The sequence below is a fragment of the Mus caroli genome, chromosome 12 (genome assembly GCF_900094665.2).
Source record: "Mus caroli chromosome 12, CAROLI_EIJ_v1.1, whole genome shotgun sequence".
Taxonomy (NCBI): domain Eukaryota; kingdom Metazoa; phylum Chordata; class Mammalia; order Rodentia; family Muridae; genus Mus; species Mus caroli.
In genome coordinates, this window is record NC_034581.1 from 103,494,057 (window position 1) to 103,517,139 (window position 23,083).

At 58.1% G+C, this 23,083-nt stretch overlaps 1 protein-coding gene across 5 annotated transcripts in view; it reads right to left on the reverse strand.

The window, feature by feature from the left end:
• Positions 1–154: 154 nt before the first annotated feature.
• Begain (brain enriched guanylate kinase associated) overlaps positions 155–23,083 on the reverse strand; it is a 36,189-nt gene continuing 13,260 nt past the window's right edge. The window contains exons 1-7 of one of the 5 annotated variants that reach the window (XM_029484310.1): positions 21,569–21,635; positions 20,725–20,753; positions 6,633–6,794; positions 5,424–5,490; positions 4,777–4,884; positions 3,312–3,395; positions 165–2,307 (exon numbers count right to left, since the gene is read on the reverse strand). In XM_029484310.1, coding sequence (XP_029340170.1) covers positions 937–2,307; positions 3,312–3,395; positions 4,777–4,884; positions 5,424–5,490; positions 6,633–6,794; positions 20,725–20,753; positions 21,569–21,592 — 1,845 coding nt within the window. In that variant the 5' untranslated portion in view covers positions 21,593–21,635 and the 3' untranslated portion in view covers positions 165–936. Of the gene's footprint in view, positions 2,308–3,311; positions 3,396–4,776; positions 4,885–5,423; positions 5,491–6,632; positions 6,795–17,178; positions 17,335–20,724; positions 20,754–21,147; positions 21,198–21,568; positions 21,636–23,083 lie in introns of those variants that run through there. The other 4 variants (XM_029484308.1, XM_021179369.1, XM_029484309.1 and 1 more) reach the window with 4 other exon arrangements.

Genomic DNA, 23,083 nt, shown 5'->3' on the forward strand with positions numbered 1-23,083 from the left:
AGACCCCTGCAGGGTGAGTCACAAGTAGAGAGACACAGCAGTGCCATCAGAGGACAGCGTTGGTGGCTCTGCCAACAGGGACCAGTGAGGGACACCAGGTCCCTTCTTCAGTACTGGTTAATGATGCCCAGAAAGAAACAATGCAAACCTGGGCTCTTTCCACTGCTGTCCTTTATTCAGGAGTTCGAGATACAGTACTAACAGACTGGCATGCATCACAGAAGACAGGTTCACAGGGGTGGGAGGAGGGAGGAGCCTCATGTCTGAGGTAGAGTCAGGTGGTCTCGGGAGGGGAAGGGGAGGAACGAGCACCGGCTGTTTTGGGGGTGTCCCTGGCCTCTCTTGGGCCCACAGGCCGGGCCATGGAAGAGCTCAGGGTGGATCAGGGCGGAGTGCTGGCTGCACTGTGAGACGAGAGCATAAGACATTTTCTGCGCCCTAAGTGGCTTTGGTTCCCCTCCTCAGTGTACAGAACTTCCCACTTGTTCCCTTGTTTCTGGCTTCTCCCCTCTTGTGGAGACTGGTCCCTCTAGGGTCCTAGCCTCCCCTTCCCTGGGGCAGGCCCCATGCACCCTCGCTGGAAATGAGCCAAGGCTGCCATCCAGAATCTAGCGGCAAGTGTGCGAAGAAACACTCTCTTTCCCTAAAAAAATAGCTTCACTTACAAAACAGGGGATGCTCACTTCAGGGAAGGGTGCAGAGCAGAAATATTCGGGGTTTGTAGCAGAGCCTGGGGGGTCTGTAGCAGAAGCTGGGGTGGACAAGACGACGCGCCAGAGGGGGGGTCTCTTCAGGTTCTACTGGGGTGGTAGTAAGAGGGTCAGGAGAAACTGGAACTGGACTTCCTTGGCAGGGGTTGGGACGAGGGGGTGGGGTTAGCTACTCCCTATATGGGGCAAGGTGGCAGGGAGTCTGACTGCAGTCTGCTGATGGCAGTCAGTTGAGCAGGGTACCGTAGAGCTGGGCTTTAGTGAGACTGTCCTTGCGGCTCAGCCCAGAGCCTCCAGTCCTTGGGAAGGCCTGCTGGGGGCTGAGGCGGGTGGGAGGGTGCATTTCAGGAGAGGCCTCCATGGAGCTAGGCTCCAGGGACTCGCGGGAGCCATGCTCGGGCTCCGGGCTACTGCCAGCCCCACACAGCTGCACCCTGAGCCTATCTCCATCCCCATCACTGGCTGCGTAGCCAGCGAGCGCATCAGCCGAACGACTGGGACTGAGGCTCAGATCGCCACCTGCTCGGAGGAAGCAGGGCTCGGCCAGATGACCCTGAGACAGGTCATCGCCCTCCGAGAAACTATCGGCCTTGTAGGTGGCATAGAGGGGACTGGCACGGCCCTCGGCCTTGTCGCCGGGGCTGCCACCGCCAACGGCGCCCCCGCCGCCGCCGCCGCCGCCGTAGTAACGTTCCGAGTAGTTGCAGGGCGAGGCGGCGCGGCCGGCAGCGGCGCCGGCCTGGTAGGAATAGGCGCCCACATCCTCCACGCTCACGGGCCGCCACTGGCCTCGAATGTCCTCCCCGGCAAGCCGGTTTCCGCTCGGCTTGGCCCGCAGGCTCCACAGGTTTGGAGGCATGAGAGCCTGCTGGGGACCGGGGGAGGCCGGGTAGCGGTAGGGCTCGGCCGGGTACGGAGACACAGTCCGAGCAAAGCCTGGGGCGACCTGGGCCTCCAGCGGGGAGCCCAGGGTGGACGCGGCCTTGGCGAAGCGAGGGCCGCTGCTGTAGGTGGCGGAGGGCTTGCGGTTGAAGAACTCATCGCGGCTGCTCAGGTAGATGGCCTGCTGCGAGGCGGTCAGCGTGCCGGCCTGCGCGTGCTCCTTCTCCTCGGACGTGGCGCTGAAGCTGGAGTAGGAGCTGGAGGTGGGCAGCGAGGCCGCGTAGCCCTGGTAGGCCTCCCGACGGTAGGCCTCCGGGAAGGCCGCCGCCTCGGCCTCTTCCTCCTCCTCCGCCGCGCTGTCGGTGGAATTCTGCGCCCGCAGGAAGCCCACGTCGGTCACCGGCGTGTCCACGCTGGGTCGCCGGGCGTGCTCCCGCTCATCGGGGCAGTAGAGAGCTGGGTCGCTGCAGTAGATGTCTCCCTTGTACGGGGGCCGCGGGCCCGACTTCTCCACTCCGTCGCGGTAGCCCAGGTCGCGGGCCGAGGCATCCGACATGCGCGAGGACAGGCTGCCCGGGTCCGGCTTCTCCAGCACTTTGGCGATGACGCAGGTGGGCACGCTGTCGGCGTAGGACGGATGGCACAGTGCGGACGGCAGGCTGCAGCCATGCTTCTCCATGTGCAGGCTCACGCGCTGCTGGAAGTCCGAGGGCAGCTGGAACGGGCGTGAGGAGGAGAGGAGAATGGGGACAGGTCATAGCAAAGGGACCCAGCCCTGGCCCCGAAGCCAGGGCCATACCAGCATCGCCGACGGAGACGGACAGACAGACAGACAGACAACAGGCCTCCCTAGGTGTCTCACCTCACACCAGCGGGAACAAACAACCCCCAAGGACGAAAATATCCTCAGCACCTGGGGTTCCCCATCACCTGTACCCGCCCTACCCCAGGGGGCCCAACAGGCTAGAGAAGCTGGACCCTAGCTAGGCTCCAGACCAGCACCCTTTCTGGGTCCTGCCTAGGGAGGGGGTGACTTGTTTCTGCCAGATGACAGTGTGGGACCTCCTCCCCCATGCATTGCTGAACAAGACAGACTCAGAAAACAGATGCAACAAAGATTGAGTGGCCAGTGCTAGGCCAAGGGTCTCCACGGAGTGCCTGTGGCAGGTAGGGGGTGTCCCGCTACTGTTTGATCTATTTTGTGAGTGTCGAAGGTTTGGCCTGGCCTAGGGAACGGGGTCATGGAAAGTGGTCTAGGTAGGATATTCCTTGTGCATGTGTGGTGGGAGAAACAGTCTGGCCAGAATGGTCACAGATGGGCAGGGTGGGCTCTGTCTAGTTTAGTTGGGTACCAGACAGCCTAGACTTGGACTCTGCTGCAGCTCACTCTGTGCCTTCAATAAGGCCTGTCCTTCATGTCTGATTCTTGTCTCTAATCGTGACCAGGCCCCATGGTGGCTTGGTGGGGTGCACACAAGGGGTAGCCCTCAAATGAAACAGCTGTGTGTAGCCCAAGGGTGGGTCTGGGAAGTGTGGAATGTGGGGGGGCTCCTTTCACCATCAGGAAGCCGGGACCCAGGTGCACGAAGGACGAGGGTTCAGGCTCACCGGGTAGCTTCTTCCTGGAGGGTGGGGAGAGGCTTCGGGGTGGGGTGGCCCCAAAGGAGCCGGGTGGTCCTGGGACGGGGCGGGCCTGGCTGTGGGGCGGGGCCACGTTACCTCGGACACCTTATGGACCCTGCCGTAGGTCTGGCTGCACTGCAGCAGCTGGGCCGCTAGATTGCAGTCCTTCCTATAGAGCTCCTGGAAGACAAGAGACGGTGTTTGGCGCAGCTGCCCTGGCCGGTGCCCAGAGTCAGCAGGGCAATGGGAATGGAGAACAGAACAGGCAGGGTGGCTGATCCCTGCCTGGGCTCCACACTGTTACTGCTTTGACCTGCTGGTGTGTGGAGGATGCCCAGTCAACACCAGGCCCTCCACAGGCTGGGGCAGCAACAGGTGGGCCCCCCATCAGCTCTGAGCTCCCAGAAGTTAGCAGGTTGGTCTACCAGGTCTGGGGTTCCTATTCCTGTAGCTCCTGGAATCCAAAGATGACTCCGTGGGAGTTCTGGGCACAAGTCAGGGACAGGGATGAACCCCAGCCCCCTCCCATCTTAGTCTCCTGCTTGTGGTATTGACTGGTCTCGGGGCTGGTTTGCCAAGCAGTGTTGGGGTCAGGGCAGGTATGTGACCCCATGTGCAAGTGGGAGCCTGCTCAGCCTTGTGAGCTGAAAACAGATGCAAACAGTAGGAATGAGGGGTGTTTCCCCTTTGGAAATAAATCTCTGTTGCATGTGCCTGTGGTGGACTGTTTCTTGCTGTTCTCCATAAACTACAGCTGGCCTAGCATGCACCTGCATTGCCCAAAGAGCCAAGGACACTGCCTCAGCTCCACTCAGCTGGGACCAGTGTCCCGAGCTGCCCTCTCCCAGCCCACCTTTGCACCAGGCCTGCATGAGGGAGGAAAACTGCTTGAGCTGTCTCCTGCTTGGGACCTCCCTGCCCCAGGAAGGGCCCAGGCCACCAGGCCTCTGAGTGCCAACGCTACAAATCCTAAGCACTATACTAGTGAGACTATCAGAACCCGCAGCTGGCACACTTGGGCACTTGGCACTTCTAGCACACACACACACCCAGACTGTTGGCTGTCCAATTAACTCTGTACTTTGCCTATATGAACTTAGAGTTCAAAAGGGCAGCTGTTTTTCTTTCCTCAGACTGTGTTGGCCAGACTGTAATCTCAGAACCTCCTAAGATCTTGCAGTAAGGAGCAGAGGCTAATTAGTGTGTCCACAGTCAGCCCACAGGGGACAGTGGCAGGGTGGCTAGCCATCTCACAGGGCCTTTGGATATCTGCACAGCTATTGTGTGATACTGGGGCTGGCTGAAGTTACAAGTCCTGAGTGGTCTGGGATCATGTGTGGGACAGAGGCCTCCTGAGTCCCATCTTCAGTCCTTCCATCAGAGGGTCTGTCAGTTACCCTGAACGCTGCTCCAAGTCCTCTTGCCCTGCCCACACCATTCTCTGGAGCCAGGCTGGAGTCCCTTGGAATCAGAAAGGCTCTGCCTGCCACGGCTTCCCCTGGGAAGCCCCCAGAGAACACCTGTCACATCCTTCCAGGCACAAAATGCCCACGGCACTCACGTTGTCCTCCGACAGCTTGTCAATGGTCACCTTAGCCTCCAGCAGGTGGCTGTTGAGGGCGACAATCTCGTGGCTCATGGCGCGTTTCTCTTCCTCATAGTGCTGGCCCTGGGCAGTGGAGAAGGAGGGGTCTGTGGTTAGTGCCATAGCCCAGCTGTTGGGTCAGGGCTTTTATGAGCCAACAGCTGTTGACAGCAAGGTGCCCAGAAGGCCACTGGTGCAAGGGCTAAGACCCAGGTTTAATCCCATCCCACCGCTGACCAGCTGGCCCAGCCTAGGCCAAGAGCTTCGGTCACCTGCTCCTGGTGTCCTGTTTCTGAGGTGGTGTGTGTGTGTGTGTGACTTGCCCTGCCCATCTTACCCAGTGAGTTGGGAGAATGATGCACAGCATGGCCCCCACCTGTCCTGCACCTTTGGGTGTCAGTTTGAAGACAGGTAGGCTCTGAACACCCGATACCAGACAAGACCAAACGGGAACCTCATCCTAATATAGGGGAAGTGCCAGACCCCCATGGCTGTTCTCTGAGCTGCCCACACAGGCTCAGCTGCCCTGGACCCCACCTCATTGTTATCCTGAGGGTACCTCCCATGCAGGGGCGCGAGCCTCCAGGGGCCGTGCAGTGAGAGGACGACGTGCTGGAGCTTACCATCCGGTACAGCTTGTCCTCCAGCTCTTGGTTGATCCTCTGCAGCGCCATGTAGTTGCTCTGAATCCTGCAGCAGGAAGCAGCAGGGGGTGGGGTGGGGGTCAGGGGGGCGTGACTTGCAAGGCCTGACCTTCCTGCAACCCTGGAGACCTCACTGCTGCCATGCCCTTCCTAGCATTGGCTGCCAGGCACCGAAGCTCATCCGACCAACTGCACCTGATTCAGTGTCTGCGTGTGCTTCAGATCTCCTAGGCCATGGCTGAAGCCCCATCTTTCTGCCCACCCACAGTAGGGCTCCTCCGAAGAACACGGGAAGGCATATCCATGTGTCTCAGACGCCGGCAGGGTGGTTTACGGGTCAGCCGCACACACGGAGGAGACACGCGCATGCGTGGCCCCGGGGTGCATGTCAGTGAGTAAGTGTGGTTCCACTTGGGAAAGCAGGTAGAGATGGGAGTGATGAGCTCTGGACGGCCATTGCTAGTGGCAGGGGGACTGGGTATGGTGGCCCTTGTGTCCTCTAGACAACCTCTGCAGTATTATTTCTGTCTTGCCAACGGGAAAGGGACACAGAAAAGATGCTTAATACAGTTAAGAGGCAGAGCTGGGACTTCAACCAAGGTCTGGCTGCACTGCCTAAGCTTGGCTCCCGTACAGCTTGACAGTGACATTCAGAAGCCCAGAAGAATGGGGCCATTCGATGAGGGACAAAATGCCCTCAGGACAGCGCCAGCTGCTACTCTAAATATTCAAAACAAATCCAACCTCTAGCAGTCTGTGTCGCCTTTGTGTTTCTAAGTTGGGGATGCCCACAATAGGGCTTAGAAAAATAAATGCACAGAAGGAAAATTTGTTAAGAATCACCCTCCTCTCAATGCATCCTGAGTCCCCAAGCCAAACAAGGATGCAGCTCCTACGTTCAGTTTCTTCTCGGGAGATTAGTCGCCAGTGGCGGGTGGGGTAGGAGCTGGAAGCGGACCCTTCTGTGCCTCTGCTAGCTTGTCCGATGCCAGAGCAGAACATGCACGAGGGGCTGAGGAGCCAGGTCTGGAAGAGGTCCTGGAGGAGCCTGCCACTAGTATCAGTGGTCCCAGATTCAAGGCCTAGGTGGGCTGCTCTGCTCCTAGTTCTCCACGTTAAACGTCCCCTAGAGGTGGGACTGGAGCGATCCATCTCCTTTCCCCCAACCCATCATAGCCCCATCCTCACCTGCGCAGTTTCTCCGTCACCTTGTCTAGCTCCTCCTGGGCACGCCTCAGCTCAATCTCCAGGTAGTGGCGTGTGGAGTCAAACTCCGTCTCCAACTTCTCCAGCTTATGCGTGGTGTAGGACAGCCGCTTGCGCAGCTCGCCCTTCTGTTCCTGGAGGGCACTGCAAGACACCAGGCAGCTGGCCAGGCTGTGGCGCTGAGCATGGGGAAACTGAGGCCACACTGGCCAGCCAGGCATGCCGTGGGCATGTACTGTGCACTCAACCCCACTAGGACATGCGTGTGTGCACTCAGGCATATTCCCCCACCCCCCGGTACCCTCCATGGCAGCTGTGTCAGCACTCATGTCCCCTCAGGGATCAGGACTCTGTGCTGCCCCCTGGGAGCTCCAACACCAAAGAGGATGGTAACTTCCAGGAGACTTGCTGTAAGGCAAGGGGCAGGAGGGAAGTTCAGGAGTCACGTTGGAAACCTGGGGGTGGGGGGTGGCAGGTGCTGGGAGCCACAACTGCCCAGATGTGCTGTGGGGACCTCCCTGACTCAAAATCCAGTATCAGAGGTGTCCTCAATCCTGGGAGTAAGCTGCACGTGCCGTGGGCACACTCCCAGCCACCATCTTACGCATTCCTGGATTCCTGCCCAGGCCTAAGGGAAGGAGGCGGGTCCTCCTGAGACTCAGTCCCCAAAAAGAGAATCCAAAGGAAACCCAGAGGCAAGGCACTGCTGCCCACACAGGCCCAGCTGCCAGGTGTTCTGCCGCCCTGCCCAGCTGGCTCTAAGTTGCTCTCCTCCAGGCAGCCCGCCTGGATGCACCCACCCACTCCAGGCAGGCACTACTCAGGCCTTCCCTCCTCTGTGGGGTGGCAAGCTTCCTGGAGTACCCACTTCATCCCCTGAGGTTTGGGGTCCCTTGCAGAGGCTCCTGACTGCACCCTTGGGAATAGACAAGCTCATTGTCCATATGCTGGGTGGCCCCTTCAGCCTGACTCTTCACACTCTGTCAGCCTCCAGGCCAGGCTCTTCAGAGCTATCACTGTAGCATGTTAGGCCTTCCACCTTGACCCTTTCTAGGGCCTGCGAGGCAGCCTGCGGCACCTGCCTACAGCCACCTATCTTTTCTCAGTTCGGATTCTGCCCACCCTGTTAAGGCTGAGCCAAAGTCACCCCCATCCCTCCTCTCCCCTGCTCTGAGAACCAACCAACAGGAACAGACTCCGTGGTGCCGATCTGGGACCTCCCAGGAAGCACTGCTCCCTTAGAGCCTTAGTTTACCGTGGGCATCGAGTGGTCTTCTAGACACAGGATGACTCACTGGTCCACCAGCCCTTCCTGCCCCTGATGCCCTCGATCCCCCAGCCATCATAGCCACCTACCCCTCCAGGACAGTTGTTGGCCAACAGAACCCCCAGCTGCTAGGTCGCTAGCCTGCTTGCGCCAGCGGTTACATCACCCAGGCCCCTGACCCAGACACACATCCTCAGTCACTGCGGATGGTGTTCCCATGGCATCTTCTCCCTTGCATTTAGCACCTTCCTACCTGTAGACCTTTGTCTGGTCGGAACTGCCACTGCACTCAGCACCTTCTTGGGCTCCACCCACCAGTCCATATCCCTTGCTTCCAGACTGCCCTCTGCACCCTGAAACCTGGAGAGAGCCATGGCAACTCGTCCTTGTCCCCCCGCCCCACTCACATCTGGCCGTACCCTGGGGTCAGAAGCTCCTGGACAGGGAAGACCCTGGTGGTTACTTGGGCATTGCCATCATCTCCAGCCAGTGTCCTATTCTCCCACAGTCTAACTGAATCTCTCCCAGGGCCTCAGTTTCCTATAAAGCAGAATGGCCTTTCCATATACAGGGAGCACTGCTGTCGCTGGTACCTGCCCTGGATACAAGACCTGACACAATGGGATGGTGTGGGAGGGAGTGGAGCTGCAAGGCCACTGGGAGACTAAGCTTGGGTTGTAGGCTCCTGTGCTCCTAAGGGGCGGGGATATGGCTGGATAGGTGTAGCAGCTGGGTCAGGGCTTTCTGGTACCCAGACATAGCCTCTTCTTTCTTTTCAGGGGAGAGTGAGGTTTATTTTGGTATACAGGTTACAGGCCATCAAACTGTGAAGGGGAACCATGGAGATAGCCCCTTAACATATGTGCAGGGGAAGGGGGCAGAGGAACTGAAAACAGCCAGAGCCCCAGAATCCCCAGGAGCGATGATGGCGGTGGCTTCTTTTTGGTCAGTGTCCTGGTGAGGGGAGGGTGGCTGCATTGTTGTGCCTAGGTCCTCTTCACCCAACTAGAAGACCTTGGGCAGGCATTAGAGTCCTGACCCCATGCTTCAAGAGGGGGCCTGAAGGAACTGCTTTCCTTCTAGAAGGTCTCTCTGGCCACTCACAGGAGCCCAACGATGGAGCTGGACTGTAGCAACGAGGTATTGTGAGCCAGGAGACTTCTTCTGAGGCCATCTGTCCTGGGAAGCTGGACGCAGACATGGGACACAAGTCCTGGGACAGACAAAGACACACCAAGGAATGGAGGGGGTGTACAAGGGGAGACAACAGGTGTGTTACCTGTCCCAGAGCGAGGGTAAGGACCTGGCCAGGCGGCCCGGCAGGACTCGGGGCTGCCCGAGGCACAAGGGCACCCAGGGGCTGTGCAGCCTGTGGGCGAAGAGGACGGAGCTGCTCAGAACATGTGGGGTGCAGCCCTGGGGCTGAGGCCAAGAGACAAGAGGGCAGGGTTGTTCAGGGGCAGCTGTGCCTCTGATGGCCCCACTGGTAGCTCTGAGCTCATTTGGTGACACTAAGTCCCCTTGGACAAGGGTTTCTTGGTCACTAGCTGGGTTAATTTGGGGTTTCTCTTCCTACCCACAGACCTGCATCCTGTATCATAGACCCAAGTATGTTGTAGGGAGAACGTCTCCCCTTCCGTGTGTTCTAGATCTGTCAATCGCCTGTCCTGCGCTCGGTCTGGGTTTCTGGCAGACTCTCTTCCTGATGTGCATAACTTCCTGGTGAAAGGGGCAGGCAGCTCCTCTCTGCAGGGAGGCCACATTGGCTGCTATAGAGAGAGCTACGTGACTATCCTTCAGGCTTCGGGGTCTGCAGATGACAGGTGCTGGACAGTGGGTGGGTATAGAAAAGAACACAGGTCAGGATCAGTCCTGATCTGGCACTGCCCTGCTGGAGGATGGTGCCACACATGTGTGCCTGTCACAAGGCCATGGCCCACCTGGAACCTTCTTGGTCAGGCCTGACACACGGACTTGAGGGGACACATGGCAGGCATGCTAAGGGCTGAGTTATCGTCAAGCAGCCACCGAAGTGGGTCACTTCCACCCACAGAAGCTCCTGGCTGGCCCAGAAACCAGGTTTTCAAAAAGGGCACAGGACAAGGCAGATGTGCCAAGAGCTGTGAACTCCCATTTTAAAAAACTCACTGCACAGACCATCACAGAAGAAAAGAATTGTTCATTTGTTACGTCTGGGTATTGGAATGCTGGGTAATTGAAAAAAAAAGTATACTTTTCTGGGTTTGTCATCTTTTCTATAGAGGAAAAACTTTTCTTAGGATCAAATTTTGTCACTGGAAAAAAAGTTCCCACAGGCATCGAGCGATGAGCTGACAGATGCAGGGGTCGGGGTCTGGGGGTTCTCAGCCCTTCACAAGGTAGCCACTCCAAAGGCTGCAGAGGCTGAAGCAGGCTGGGCTGTCTCCCTTCCTGGCTTGGCAAAGACTAACAACAGTGGCCAGAGTGTCTTCCTTGGACCCCTTGCCAGCAGGTTTCCTGTCAACAGCCCCTCTGCAGGGCTCTCAGAAGCTTGGGGAATCTCAGCACTAGATGACATCTGGGACCTAAGGGGAAACTGAGGTTCACAGAAGGGCTGAATGTGTCTGGGCTGAGAGGGAATACATGATCTGACTCTGTAACTTACAGGGCACTTAAGCACCACTGAATGTCTGCTTTTGTTCTGAACCAGGCAACACAGGGAAACTGTCAGTGTAGCATTTGATACAGGAAACATTCTCCCGGACCTGAGGAAAGGCTCCTCAGGGTTATGCCACAGTCCCAAGATCACCAGGTAAGTCTCAGGACTGAAATATGGACAGGTCTATTCCTCTCTCGTACACCATTCAGGACACGATAGGAGGAAGCGAGCTGGCTGTGGGTTGCACTCACTTCTAGCAGGGCCAGAGACTGCCCTGGCTTGGTCATCAAGGCTGCCTGCCCTGAGACCAAGCCGCCAGGATGTCGTATAAGAGCAGGTGATGCCTGGTGACGACTGGGTGCCTCTCAGGAAGAGACAGGGTGGGGCTCTGACGTGTGCTGCTTCCCAGCATTCAAGGAGCCCACTTCCTCCCTCCTAGGCATGGAAACAATCCTTTCTCTTAGGGATGGAATCTGTTGGCACCTGTCTGTCTTCCTTTCTGAGGGACCCTGGGGACCAGCAAGGGTCCTGAGGGTAGAGAAAGCTCAGGACACTGAAGAAACAGCAGGTGTAGACCAGAGCCTCCTCACTCTGCAACGAAGCAGGGACTGTCACTACTCATCTTAGATGCAGACAGCCACAGCCACCTGTGGAGCCCCAGGCTGCCTGTGCTCTCTCTAGTGTGCCCAGGCAAGAAAGGTCGCATTCCCATCTGAGGACTCTACACCATAGCTGAAGCTAGCTGGGGCCAGTCCTGAGCCTTTTGTCCTCCTTTCCACTGAGTTCCTTTCTAAAACTCACCAGCCACTGTCCTCGCTCCCGACAGCCATGCCACTCCACCCCCACCCACCTCCCTCCTCTTTCTTGGGATGCTTGTCTTATGCCTCTCCTGCCTCTGGGGATTTTCTCTCACTACGCTGGGCCACTTATCCTTCAGGGGACTCGTGCCCATGTTTGCCTGGTGACTGCCTTCTGGTCCACACAGTGATGGGCTGAGTCTGGGCTTTTGGTCACTCCTGAGTCTCAAGCTAGCTCCGGGATCAGCAGCAGGCCAGGGGTGGCTCTGGCCCTGCTCTGTGAGGCCCTGCACAAAGCCTGTGTGCAGCCTTCCTTCTCTCTAGCATGGCCCAAGCAGTCATGCTCCAACAACATCAAATTGCTTGTCATTCTTCACATGCTGCAAGCGCTTTCTCATCTTGGTGTCTTTGTTCTCATGTCCCCTCTGCCAAGATCTTGCTCTGCCTGCCCCGGGTTAACTCTTCCCCACCTGAACATCGTCCAGCTGGTCAACTCTCTCTGGAGAAGCCAAAAACTGCTCCCCCGGATGGCCACGTTGCCAGCCTAGTTACCTTTGAATGCAAGAGTCTTCTACGCCTTCTGGGCCTCCTAACTCCACACTCTTCTGGCAATTGGATGGCTAAGCAGACCACACCCTGCCTTGATCACTGCATCCAGCCAGATTCCCACCTCTCAGGCCACCATTGTCTCAGCCTGCGTTGGCCTTGGAGCCTGATGGCTTTCCCATCTCCTCAGGGCTGGGGGTATGCTTTCAGGAAGGGCCTCACCTACATGCCGCCTCCTAGATAGCCTACACTCAGTCTTATTACTATGTGGGCAGTTGCCGTGGTCTGTCTGATCACCTGCCCACTAAGCCCCATGGACTCTCTCAGGTATCATCCTCTAATCAGACAGTGCAGGAGCAGGGTCAGGCATGGCCCCAGGGCTGGGTTCATGTTGTTAAGTCGTCTTAATGCTGGAGATGACCTAACCTGTCTTCTCCTGAGCCTCAAGCTCCCTGAGGACCCTGTGCCCAGATGGTAGAAACATTGCTAAACCTCAAAGGACTGCCCCAGCCTCCCTGTGGCAGCTCTGGGACACCACAACCTCACGGGACAACCATAGCAACCTACCCTTAGCTCCTCAGGGTCCCTGACCTGAATGTCTTTACCGACATGTCTGCCTATCTTCAGAGTCTGTTGAGCCAATGGTCACCACTAGATGGCTCTACCCTTCGTACCTGTGGCTGCCCCTCCCTCAAGAGCTGGTGAGTCACTGACAATGGATGACTGGACACTCCAGCCTGCACAGGAGCCTCACCCATCCTGTCCACCATCTCCCCTGAGCTCCCTTCCCCACCCCACCCTACCCACTTTCCAGCTGAGGAAACACATGGAGTGGGTAAGGTCAGGCCTGTAATAGGTCGCAGGACTTGGGTGGCTCAGCTCTGTGATGTCCTGTTCCCAACCCCTGGTCCCAGTGTAGAGGCTAGATGCTAATAAGTCTCGCCGCTGTGCTGCCATCGAGGTTACTGAGGTGTCACAAAAACAACAACCCCCGTGGAAAGGTCATGCGCACATGCGTGTCTGTGTTGGCATGTGTTAGGGATGGGACCGACCGTCACTTGTGGTTCTGTGGCCATAGCAAGGGGTTGTCTGGAAGGGGGTTGCCCCTAGGGGTCACAACTCTCCCTGGCTCTATCTGCCCCAGCTCTATCTCCAGCTTCCATGGCTAGGCAGTTCAGGCCGACAGGGATCCTCTGTCAGATCAGGAGCTACGGCAGAAAAGAGGCTCCTCACCTCATCCTATCAGGCAGCTGTAGACCTACCCAGCCACCCTCCCCTGCCAAGAGAGCCATGTGCCTGGAGCTGTGTCCTAGAGAGCCCTTGGGGTTGGTAGAGCTGGATGCCCAGGGCAGCTATAAAATCACAGGGCTGGGTATAGTCCCACCCCTGGCAGGGCCGTCCCCTTCTCTGTTCCTAAACTCCTCCCCCAGGCTTTTCTGATGCTCCCCCCTCACCCCCACCCCAAGGACAGGCGGTTCCCACCTGGACTCAGCCCCTAAAGATGGACTGACCTGGAGTGCCACCATCATCCTCATGTCTCTATACTACCCCCAGCACCTCTTCCCTCTCCCACTCACCTACAGCATGGAGTATGGGAAGCCGTCCAAGGGAACCTCCACAGATGTCACCCCATGTGCCACCTACCCACATCTGCCTGACACCTGTGCTATGTGCCTGGGAAAACCCTCTGGGCCCTGCCTGCTTCCTGCCAGTTCCATCACAGGCTTCCTTCCTGAATCAGTGAGCCTCTCCTTCTAGATTGTTCTCTCCAGCAGTCCTGTGGGTGGCTGCTTTTCACACTTCAATAACCACCTTCCCTGAACTTCAGGCACTGTCCGTTCTGCTGCCGGAAATGTATTCTGTCCCTGCTGTCTGTTTCCATAGCCCTGCCAGGCTTGCAGCACTGAATAACGCCCGTTGTTCCCTTCTTGTCCCTCACCTGGCATCTGGCTGGCTGGCTACCCTTTTCCCAGCATCCTTTAAGGTTGCTCCTCATGCCTGCTTCCTATCAGCCACTCTCCTCCCCTGGGTGCACACGCTCACAATAATCCCCAGTAGCAAATATCACGAGCTGCCATGGTCCCCGGTGTTTCTAATTCCAGTCGTCCCCATCCTTCTGTCTCACCTGTCTGTAGGGCACATGGGAATCTCTTCACAGACAACCATGTCTGAAGATTCCTGGACATTCCCCATCCCTCCCATTGACCCTGTCTACAGGATGGGCCCCTTCCTGTGCTCCACAACCCAGCCCCCCTATCCCGCAACCCTCCCCCTCCCCCCAAGCCTCTGGACCTAGTCTTGAAGCAGTCACGCTGGGTTGGGGAGGCCACCAAGCTGTGCTTGGGTTGGGGTCAAAGGTAGGAGGGAGTTCCATCCTGGGATATATGGAGCTGGGGTCTGGATCAGCCAGGGGAAGGCACAGCTCCAGGGTGCACCGCATTGGAGAGCTGGCAGCACTGTGTTTGGGGGCATCATAATGGGGGGTACAGTAGAGACAGGAGCCTGGTGGAGGCATAGCAGAGGGGCTACATGGGCCCCAGGAGCATGCACAGTACTCAGCTTTATTGGGGCTCCTGTCTTTCCTGCTTGGCACCCTCATCCCCACCCCACCCCCAGACTGTCTCCCAGGAGAAGACAGTGGACAGATAACCTGTCACCTGCCCCCTGGGTGCCATACCCCACAGGATCCAGGTCAGGGGGCTGTACTCACCTGGGCACCAAGCTGGCTTGAGGACAAACCTTCAGCACCCCACCCCCGTTATCAACGACCATGGGACATTCACTATTGGGGCAGCTGTAGGAGGCCTGCATTCTCCGCTCTGTAGTCATAAAGCCATCAAGGTCTGGAATGGTCAGGGACATAGGCTGCTGGGCAAGGTGGACAGTCCTTGCCCGGAGCCCTCCAGACACCCAGGTTCCATGGTGTCCCTTCCTCCTCACCCCCACAGGTCCGCTCCTCCATACATGTGCATGCATGTTCTCACAGGCTGTCTCCAGAGCTGTGGTGCTGACAGCATATGTTAGTGCCAGCGTCTGGAAGGGGGCACCCCATGAGGAAGGGAGCTGTCTTTGGGGTGCCTCAGTTTCCCTATCTGAAACAAAAGCCCATGGGTCTCTTGTGACCACCATGATGGCCTTCCAGGGGGTCTCTATGCCCCCTCTCTGAGCCTCCCTCCATCTCTGCCCCAGGGTCATGAGGCCTCCTGCCACCTGGTGCCCTGACTAGGGATGTGGGTTACCTGGACCACTGCAGGGCATGTATGAAGCAGACGGCTCCTGCACAGCTTGGAAGGTCCCATTCCTGTGTCTGTTTTCCCCTTTCTTTTTAAAGTTTTTAGATTTATTTTATGTGTATGAGTATTTGACTTGTATGTCTGTGCATGATGTGTGTGCCTGCCAGCTCTAGAGGACAGAAGAGGGTGTTGGATCCCCTAGAACTGGACTTGTGGGTAGTTTTGAGTGGCTGTGTATGTGCTGGGAATCAAACTCGGGTCCTTTGCAAGAACAAATGCTCTTAGCTGCTGGGCCATCCATCTCTAGTCCTGCATGTGTTTTCTCATCCAGGGTTGACACTGAAACAGAGCCTGCCACAAACCCTGGACTCTCTCCCTCCTGCCTCCATCCTCCTCCTCACTATGGGAATAAGGTCATTTGCCCAGTGGGTGGGGCTACATGGCCCCAAGAGCCAAGTTCATTCAAATGTATTCCATTTATCTAAAGTAGGTACCACTATCAGAAAATCAGAGAGCTTCAGAAATTTACTTAAGGTCACACAGCCACTAGGTAGAGACCTGGCATTCAAGCTAGGATGGTGGCTCCACTCTCATAGAACAACATATATTCCATGAAGGAGGTTTTGCAGGGCAAGGTTCCAGCTAGGCTGTAAGGACAGGAAACTCTGAAGGGACAAACAGCTAGAAAGAAGAAAAACTACTTCATGTGCCAGGCCTCTTTCCAATGGTCTGATCCCTGAAGGAAGAATTCAAGAGGAGGTAGTCACTCACACCTTAGTGAGAATTAGGTTTCTTCTAGTAGCATCAGATTTAGACGTAGAGGCAGGAGCCTTGAAAAACCTTATTTATTGAGGGATCTGCTAGTTGGGATAGTGGGTGGGTGAGCTGGAGGGAAAAGAAATGAAGAGCAGAGGATCCGAGGTGGGGAGACATTCCCACATGCCAGGAGACCCAAGCCTGTGTACCCCCAAAGCATAAGTGTCCTCACGGCTGCCCCCATCACATCTGTCAAGAGCTCAGGCCTAGCATTGGTCAGCAGATCTGGCTCAGTGAGTCCCCTCTGTCCTCAGAACCCACATCCTGGTCCACCTCCAGAGCTTACCAGGCCCCTGACATGGTTATCTCCTGCCTGCCTGGAGCTCAGGCCTCTTTCCCAGGCTTGTTCGACGACCTTCCCGGGCTTGCAAAACTGCCCCGCCCCACAGATGCTGGTCACCCTCCTATTTCTGTCCCCAAAGCATGTGTAATTGTCAATTTTACTTGTTTAGGTAAGTTCCTGTCTGCACTAACTGGTTAGGGTGTTTTCTTCTATATATTCCTTGATTATAATATCCTTGGTAAACAGTGGTGCTTAATAAATGTGTTGAGCCTGTGGTCAACGAGCAAACTAAAGCCCAAGTGACAAGTCAGAGGGCCAAGGCTAGACCTTTGAGGGAGGGTGGATCCAGTGAGTGGGGGCAGATGTTTAGGGGTGAGGTGGGCGGGGGGTGCTGGGGGCTACACAAGGGGCCTGGGGAGCAGGGGTCTGGAGTCTTGGTCGCATCCTTAGCCTTGGCTTCTGATAAGGTACATGTGGCCCTGACAGCCACTTGTTTCTCTGGAGCCAGCTTTGAGTATGTGTCCCCCCTCCCCCACCCCCATCCCAGCATAGAAGTGAGCCTGGCCTGCATAAGGTTCTGTGAAAGCATTAAGGTGAGAAGTTGAAAGTGTGGGTCAAATGCATGAGCAGGTGTCCCTGTGAAAATAATACCAACTTCAGGACACGGGGGACCAAGTTCAGGAAGAAGGTGGCCATGCAGGGCGCCTGAAAATCCATTAGCAACACACAAAAGACTTCAAACAGAAAGCAGGAGCAGGCTGGGTTCTGTTCAAAGGTGGAGTGCCTGTTGGCACTTGAGGCCAACCCGAGTGCCAACCCAGTTCCCCAGCTTGAGATATGCAACAGTGTCAAAGCCGTGATGTCCTGTCCACCCAAGGACCACAGTGAGCAGCGTACGGTGGCGGAAGGTGCTGACCTGCTGGAACTGGCTGTAGAAAGAATACTCACAATCCACAGCCACACTGGATCCCGCGGGGAAAGTGCCTGTAGGTGCCACCCAAGATGGACATCAAATGACAGGAATCCAGGTAGAAGAGACTCCCATGCCTACCTGATGGGGGAAGTTGCCAAGGACCTGGGCAGTGGCGTTGGGTGCTCCTGGCCTGTGATCATGTGTCCCCTGCCACACACACACAGGACACTTTCCGTGGATGTCCACAGCAGCTTTGCCTACCATGACCCCAATCTCTCAGGGATGCCTGTGGCTCAAGGGGGTGGCCGTTCACTGGGGTGACTCCCACAGCCAACCAGCCCCAAGGGGCAGATGGGGATTCAAGTGAAACACATTTGGAGCTCCTCACAGACTCCAAAAGCCAGGGTCCTGGTGACTCTGAGGTTGGGGCTGTGTTGGGGTGGGGGTGGGGGTGGGGGTTCGAGATCTAAGATGGCTGGCAGTGTGGTCCTCAAGCCTGCTCTACATGTTAGACGTGCAGTTGATCACCGGCTCTGTGTTGCTTCTCTGGAGATTGCCATGTTCTACTGCTTTAAGGACTGGCTTTGGCAGAAGGCGTGGTCACCAGTGAGGGGATCTTTGGGCTTGTCAAGTACCCCCTGCACCTCAGCACAGAGGCAAAGTTGCAGTTCAGAGAGGGGGGGCTGCCTAATAGGGCAACAGAGAGAGGCCCACGGCCACCACACATATCAGGCAGCTGAGATGCAGGGCCGTCCCGGTGCTGTAGCGTCTGAGTTTCATAGATAGCTGGAGGTGGAGTACCTGAGCAGGGACTCAGAGGGAGATGTTGGGCTGCAGCCCTGAGGCCAGGCCATCAATAAGTGTGGTTGTGCTCCTACTATGTGCCAGTGGCCCCAAGCAGTCCTACTATGTGCAAGTGTCTGCCAGGCACTGGGGCTAGTAGAAGAGAGGTCAGAGCCAAATCTTGTGCTCAGGGTGCCCACATGTGGCACTGGGAAGGAGAGGAACCTCATTCCAGGTGTCTGGGACAGTGCCCTGACCTCCACTCCCCATTCCTCCTCTGTCCCATAATGCTTTCTCAGCCCGGAGGTCTTTGTGCTCTTGGAGAGTATCCTGCCTAACCTGTCATCCTGAGTCCCATTTTAGGCATCCTTAAGAGTCCTTTTCCAATATCTCAGGAAGCTAATGTCGCTAGCCTGCAGCATCCTGGGCAGACCTCACTGTTCCCTATCCTGTGTGCCTGCTTTGAATGGCTGGGCTGGGTCTCAGCATCCTGGATGGGGCTTGGTGCACAGATCGCGTAAAAACCCTCACATAGAGGGTCATTAGAACCTCAAAGCTTGCTGTATAGCTGTATAGGAAAAGGCTTCCTGGGCAGGGAGGACCCTGGGAAAGGCAGTAACTTGCTGAGGGCTCCATGGAGGGACCATGCTGTGGAGTGAGAGTCTGGCACAGGCGTGAAGAAGGGGAGAGTCGGCTTCAAGTCTGCTCACAGAAGGCTGCTACCAAAATCATTCTTCAAGCTATAGCCACCGAGGCTCAAGCCTGAGGTGGGTGGGTGAGGGGCTTGGGGAGCAGTGGGAGGGACCAAGGCTGGACCTCCCAGAACTCAACCTAATCCCAAAGTCCCAGGCTAGGGCATTGGGAACCCACATTCTCTGCCCCAGGAGGCAGAACCCAGCTCATACCACCTTCTGTCTGGATACCCAAGACTCTTTCACTCAGCCACAGACAGATACCTTTCCTCTTGCCTGGGTCTAGAGGGCTGCTGCCTCTCTGGGGAGAGTCTACCTGGGCCTCTGATGTGTTCCTGACCCCAGACTAGACACTTGTTCCCCCCTCCCCCCCACATCCCTTGGTAGGGACATTCATTCTGCAGCTGAGGAAGTTGAAACCCAGAAGAGGAGGACTTGTCTAAAAGCTAGATCTGTAGGACCCTAAATCCTGTGACACCCTGTAGGAAGCCATGTGACTGGGTTCCCTTAGCCTCTGGTTCATCAGGCCCAACCTTAATCTCCAGTCAGAAACCCACTGTGGCTCTCAGTAACCATACCACCAGGAAAGGAATGTTCTGGAGAAAGCTGGGGAAGCACAATGCTAGAGGGCCAGCAGATGACAAGATGGGCCCCTCCCCAATTGGGGGGGGCGGGGCGGGAGGAGGGACACTTCCCACTCCAATTCCAAGAGGTATACTGAGTCCCCTCTTCTAGACCTCACCAAATATGGAAGGTCATGTGATCCAATTCAGTCCCAGGGCCCAGGCCCTAACCACTGCCCTCAGCCCTCCCCTTTCAGCTAAGGACAGGGCATCTACCTACCTATGTCCCCAGTCAGGTTGACCAGGCCCCAGGCTTCACACATATACCACACCCAAGACCCTTGGCTGAGCGTAGGGAGGGAGAGAGAGAATTAAGTTTAGGGAGTCTATCTGTTTTTTGGAAACCTCTGAATTTTTCTCCAGTCCCAGTTGGGTTGAATAGTGTCCCCTCCCTCATTGTGGGGACGATGATGAAAAACAGTTAGGGAGGGGCACCAGGGAGGGGCCTGGCCTGGGGAGGGCCTGGGCTTGGGCTTGGGGTCATTGCTATGACCATAGATGGAACTATGGCTTTCTGGGCCTAGATGCTTCCATTTGGGCCTGGACCATGCAAGGTGGGCCTTGGCCCACTGACATCAGGTTTTGTTCTGATGTCACAAGAGGCTGGACCCCTCCCAGCTCAGGATATGCTGGTGCAAGGTCTTTAATCTCTGCTCTTGTCTCCAGATACCTGGGTATCTGAGACCACTCATCATCAGTATTGAAGGTCAACTGGGAAGGCCCAGCCCCTCCCCTAGATCCAGGCCCCACCTTGGGCCAGGCCTGAGCCCAGCCAGGCCTACCCCTCAGGGACTGGTGGCCTGCTACCCAGTTATTTCCATATTGACAATTTTGGTTTTGGACAAGGGGACCAGCAGACCATCAGGCCAGGGGCGATGGCCCCGAACCCAGAACCAAAGGACCGGGCCTAGTGACCACACACAGCCTGGGCCCTGGCTCGGGAGGAAAACACTGTTGGGGGGGAGGGGGGGCTGTCCGAGGGTAAGGGCGACGGCGGCCGGAGCCGCGAATATTCAAATGGGTTGGTCCCTCGCTTGCCGCGCGCGCCGGGGGCCCCTCGGAGCCCGGGCCCCCGTTCTGTTTGGGGGTGCGCGGGAAGGCCTTGGGGGCGCTTCGGGCCGCGGCCGCGGGGCTCCCCCAAAATGGCTCCAAGACGCGGGGCCTGGGAAGCCGCGCGGGCTCTATCCCCGCCCGCCGACATCGGCGCAAACTTCGTTACCCCGGCCCCGACAACTGTCGGCGCAACGGCGGGGACGCGGCGCCGGGGTCTTGGGGTCCCGGGGTCCCAGGGGACGAGCGCGCGAGGGCCTTGGGGACCGGTCGGGGATGACGCCCCTGCCGTGGTCGCCCCGAGCCCCGCGCGCTGCCCCGCGTCCAGCCGCGCACCCCGGTCCGCCACCCGCGCCCACCCCGCGCCCACCGGGCCCCGCCGCGCCCCCTGGCCCCTCTCCCCCTCACCCCCCGGCCCGCCCGCGGCACTCACCTGAGTTTCTCCATGTCTGCGGCAGAGGCCTGCGGAGAGCAAAGGAGAGGGTCAGCGCGCAGCAGGGCGCCCCGCTGGCCCTTTCCGTGGGCAGCCCCGTGTACGCCCCAACCCGTACCCCCGTGCCTCAGTGGGCGCGCCGGGCCGCGGCTGTGTAACAGGTGAGCCCGCCCGGGCCGCCGCCGAGTTACGCCCCCCGGGCCGAGCCGAGGACCGGTCGGGGATGCGGGGTGCAGCGGCCCGGGCGGCTAGCAGCCTCGCTAGTGGAGGGGCCCCGCCGTGCCCGTCGACTCTCGGGCGGCTGCGGCCCCCGCCGCTCCCCGGCCCGCCGTTAACCCCTGCTGCCCCGTTCCCTCCCTCGGTCCCTCCCGAGCCCGGCAGCGCAGGAGCGCCGAGTCGCTGGAGAGTGTTGGAACCACGCACCCGGCCGGCGCTCACGCAGCTCGAGGGGAACGGCATCGGAAGCGAGGCACTCTTGCTTCTGCTCAGGACCCTGCTGCCCTCCGATCTCGGGGTTCGGAGCCTGCCCCCCCTCCTGGGCCCGAGGGATTAACCCCGGCGCGCCCGGTTCTCTGGCGGGGCTCCGAGTCACTGGCGCAGACCCGCCCGCGTGCGATGTGGAGACCCTTCTGGCTGGACGGTCTATCCTCGCGCCCGGGACCCACTAGCCCCTGTTAACCCTGCGGGTTCCGGCGAACCCCGGGGACGGCGAGCGGCCCGAGCGGGATCGCACTTCCTGCGCGCAACGGGCTCTCCTGCGCCCGGCCGAAGCCGCCCCGGGGCTGCCCCCGCCCTCCCGCGAAAGGCAGTGCTGGAGTCTGAACCCAGGGACGACGCCACAGACCTGGGAAGACTGATGGCTGCCCATCCCGGACCCTCACGCCGGGCGCCGCCGCCGCGTCCGCCGGGAGCGCGCTCCGCTCGGTCCGGGCCCCACGCCGCCTCCCCCACCGCCCCGCCGAGCGAGGGCGCAGCCCGGCCTCGGAGCCGCGGCTAGGCTCGGCCAGCAACTTCCCCCGGCGCCCGAGCAGGCCTCCAGGCTCTCCCCGAGACTCAGTTTCCTCTCCTGAAATCTGGAGGAGGGAAGGCGGGAGGAGCTCGGACAGGCGCTCTGCTGCCCTGCAGCTCTGGCGGGCTGCAAAGGGGCTGGGTTAGGGAAAGGACCCCAGGGGCGCCCGGTGGGCTTCCCTCCCCGCACACTTTAATAAAAGTTTACAAAAAGCACGAGTCCAGACCCCCTTCTACGAATCATCCTTCAGGACTAGAGTTCTCTAGTTAGAGTTTGGCGCATATCAGCAGGACCCCCAGAGCCCCTCTGCCCCAGGCCCACCTTTTCGAGTCCCCATCACAGTGCTCATCTCCTGCATTGGGTCCCAGCATATAGCAGATACTCAATAAACACGGATGGTGCATGCCTGGGTCCTATGGCACAGAAGTACGGCTTCTCCAGCCTTCCCCTGGCTAGCTGTGAGTTTCCACGCAGGAGCCCCGGATCTCCCCAGGACACCCAGCACCCAGCAGTCTTGGCCTCCTCGAGCCAGCGCAGGGTGGGAGGAGCCGTCCACTGGCAGGGTCAGAGCCAGCCAGGATGAAACCAACCCCCCCAATCCAAGTGTTCATCTACCCATCCATCCACTAAAGCCTCCCCACCCATTTGGTGGCTGACGGGGATTCTACCACCAGGGAGGAGCGCAAGGAGAGCAGCGGGCCCTCCAGGGGGTTATCTGGGGGGTACACTTCCACCCCAAGTCTGGGGTCCACCTTAAGGAAAGCCATCTGAACACCCCCTCCCCCCGGCCCAGGGCGGTAGCTCCTTCCAGACATCGGGCCCTAGATCTACAAGAAGCCGGGACCTCAAGCTGACAGTGCTTGTTCAGGTCTGGACGCCATTCTTAGAGGCCTCTTTCACCCAAAGGCAGGGGCCATCCCTCATCTGTCTTCGGCCTCCTCAATCACTCACAGTGAATGACCTGCCAGGGCATTTGTCTGGAATTAATAAGAATGTATTAAAATTTAATTTTAAAAAGCTAGCATCAATTATTTACATTGACTATTTCAGCTCTTCTAGAAGGCTCGTTTGGGAACCCCCCACATCCCCCAAGGGACTGGGAAAGAGGCAAGGAAGGTGGTGGGTAGCTTTGTGGCTAGGGTGGGGGCGGGGCGAGGAAGGAGACAATGGGAAGGAGCCTCTGCCCTTTTCTCAGCTGTTTCAGATTCTGCCCCTTGGCTTTGATCCTCCTCTGACCCAGGGCCGATGGGACACCATGGCCCCTGGCCTTTACAGCCTGTCTCCACAAGCAGCCCTGCATGGAAAATAGAGGTAGCTACTGGGCTTAGATGCAGCCAGCCAGAAGCCCCT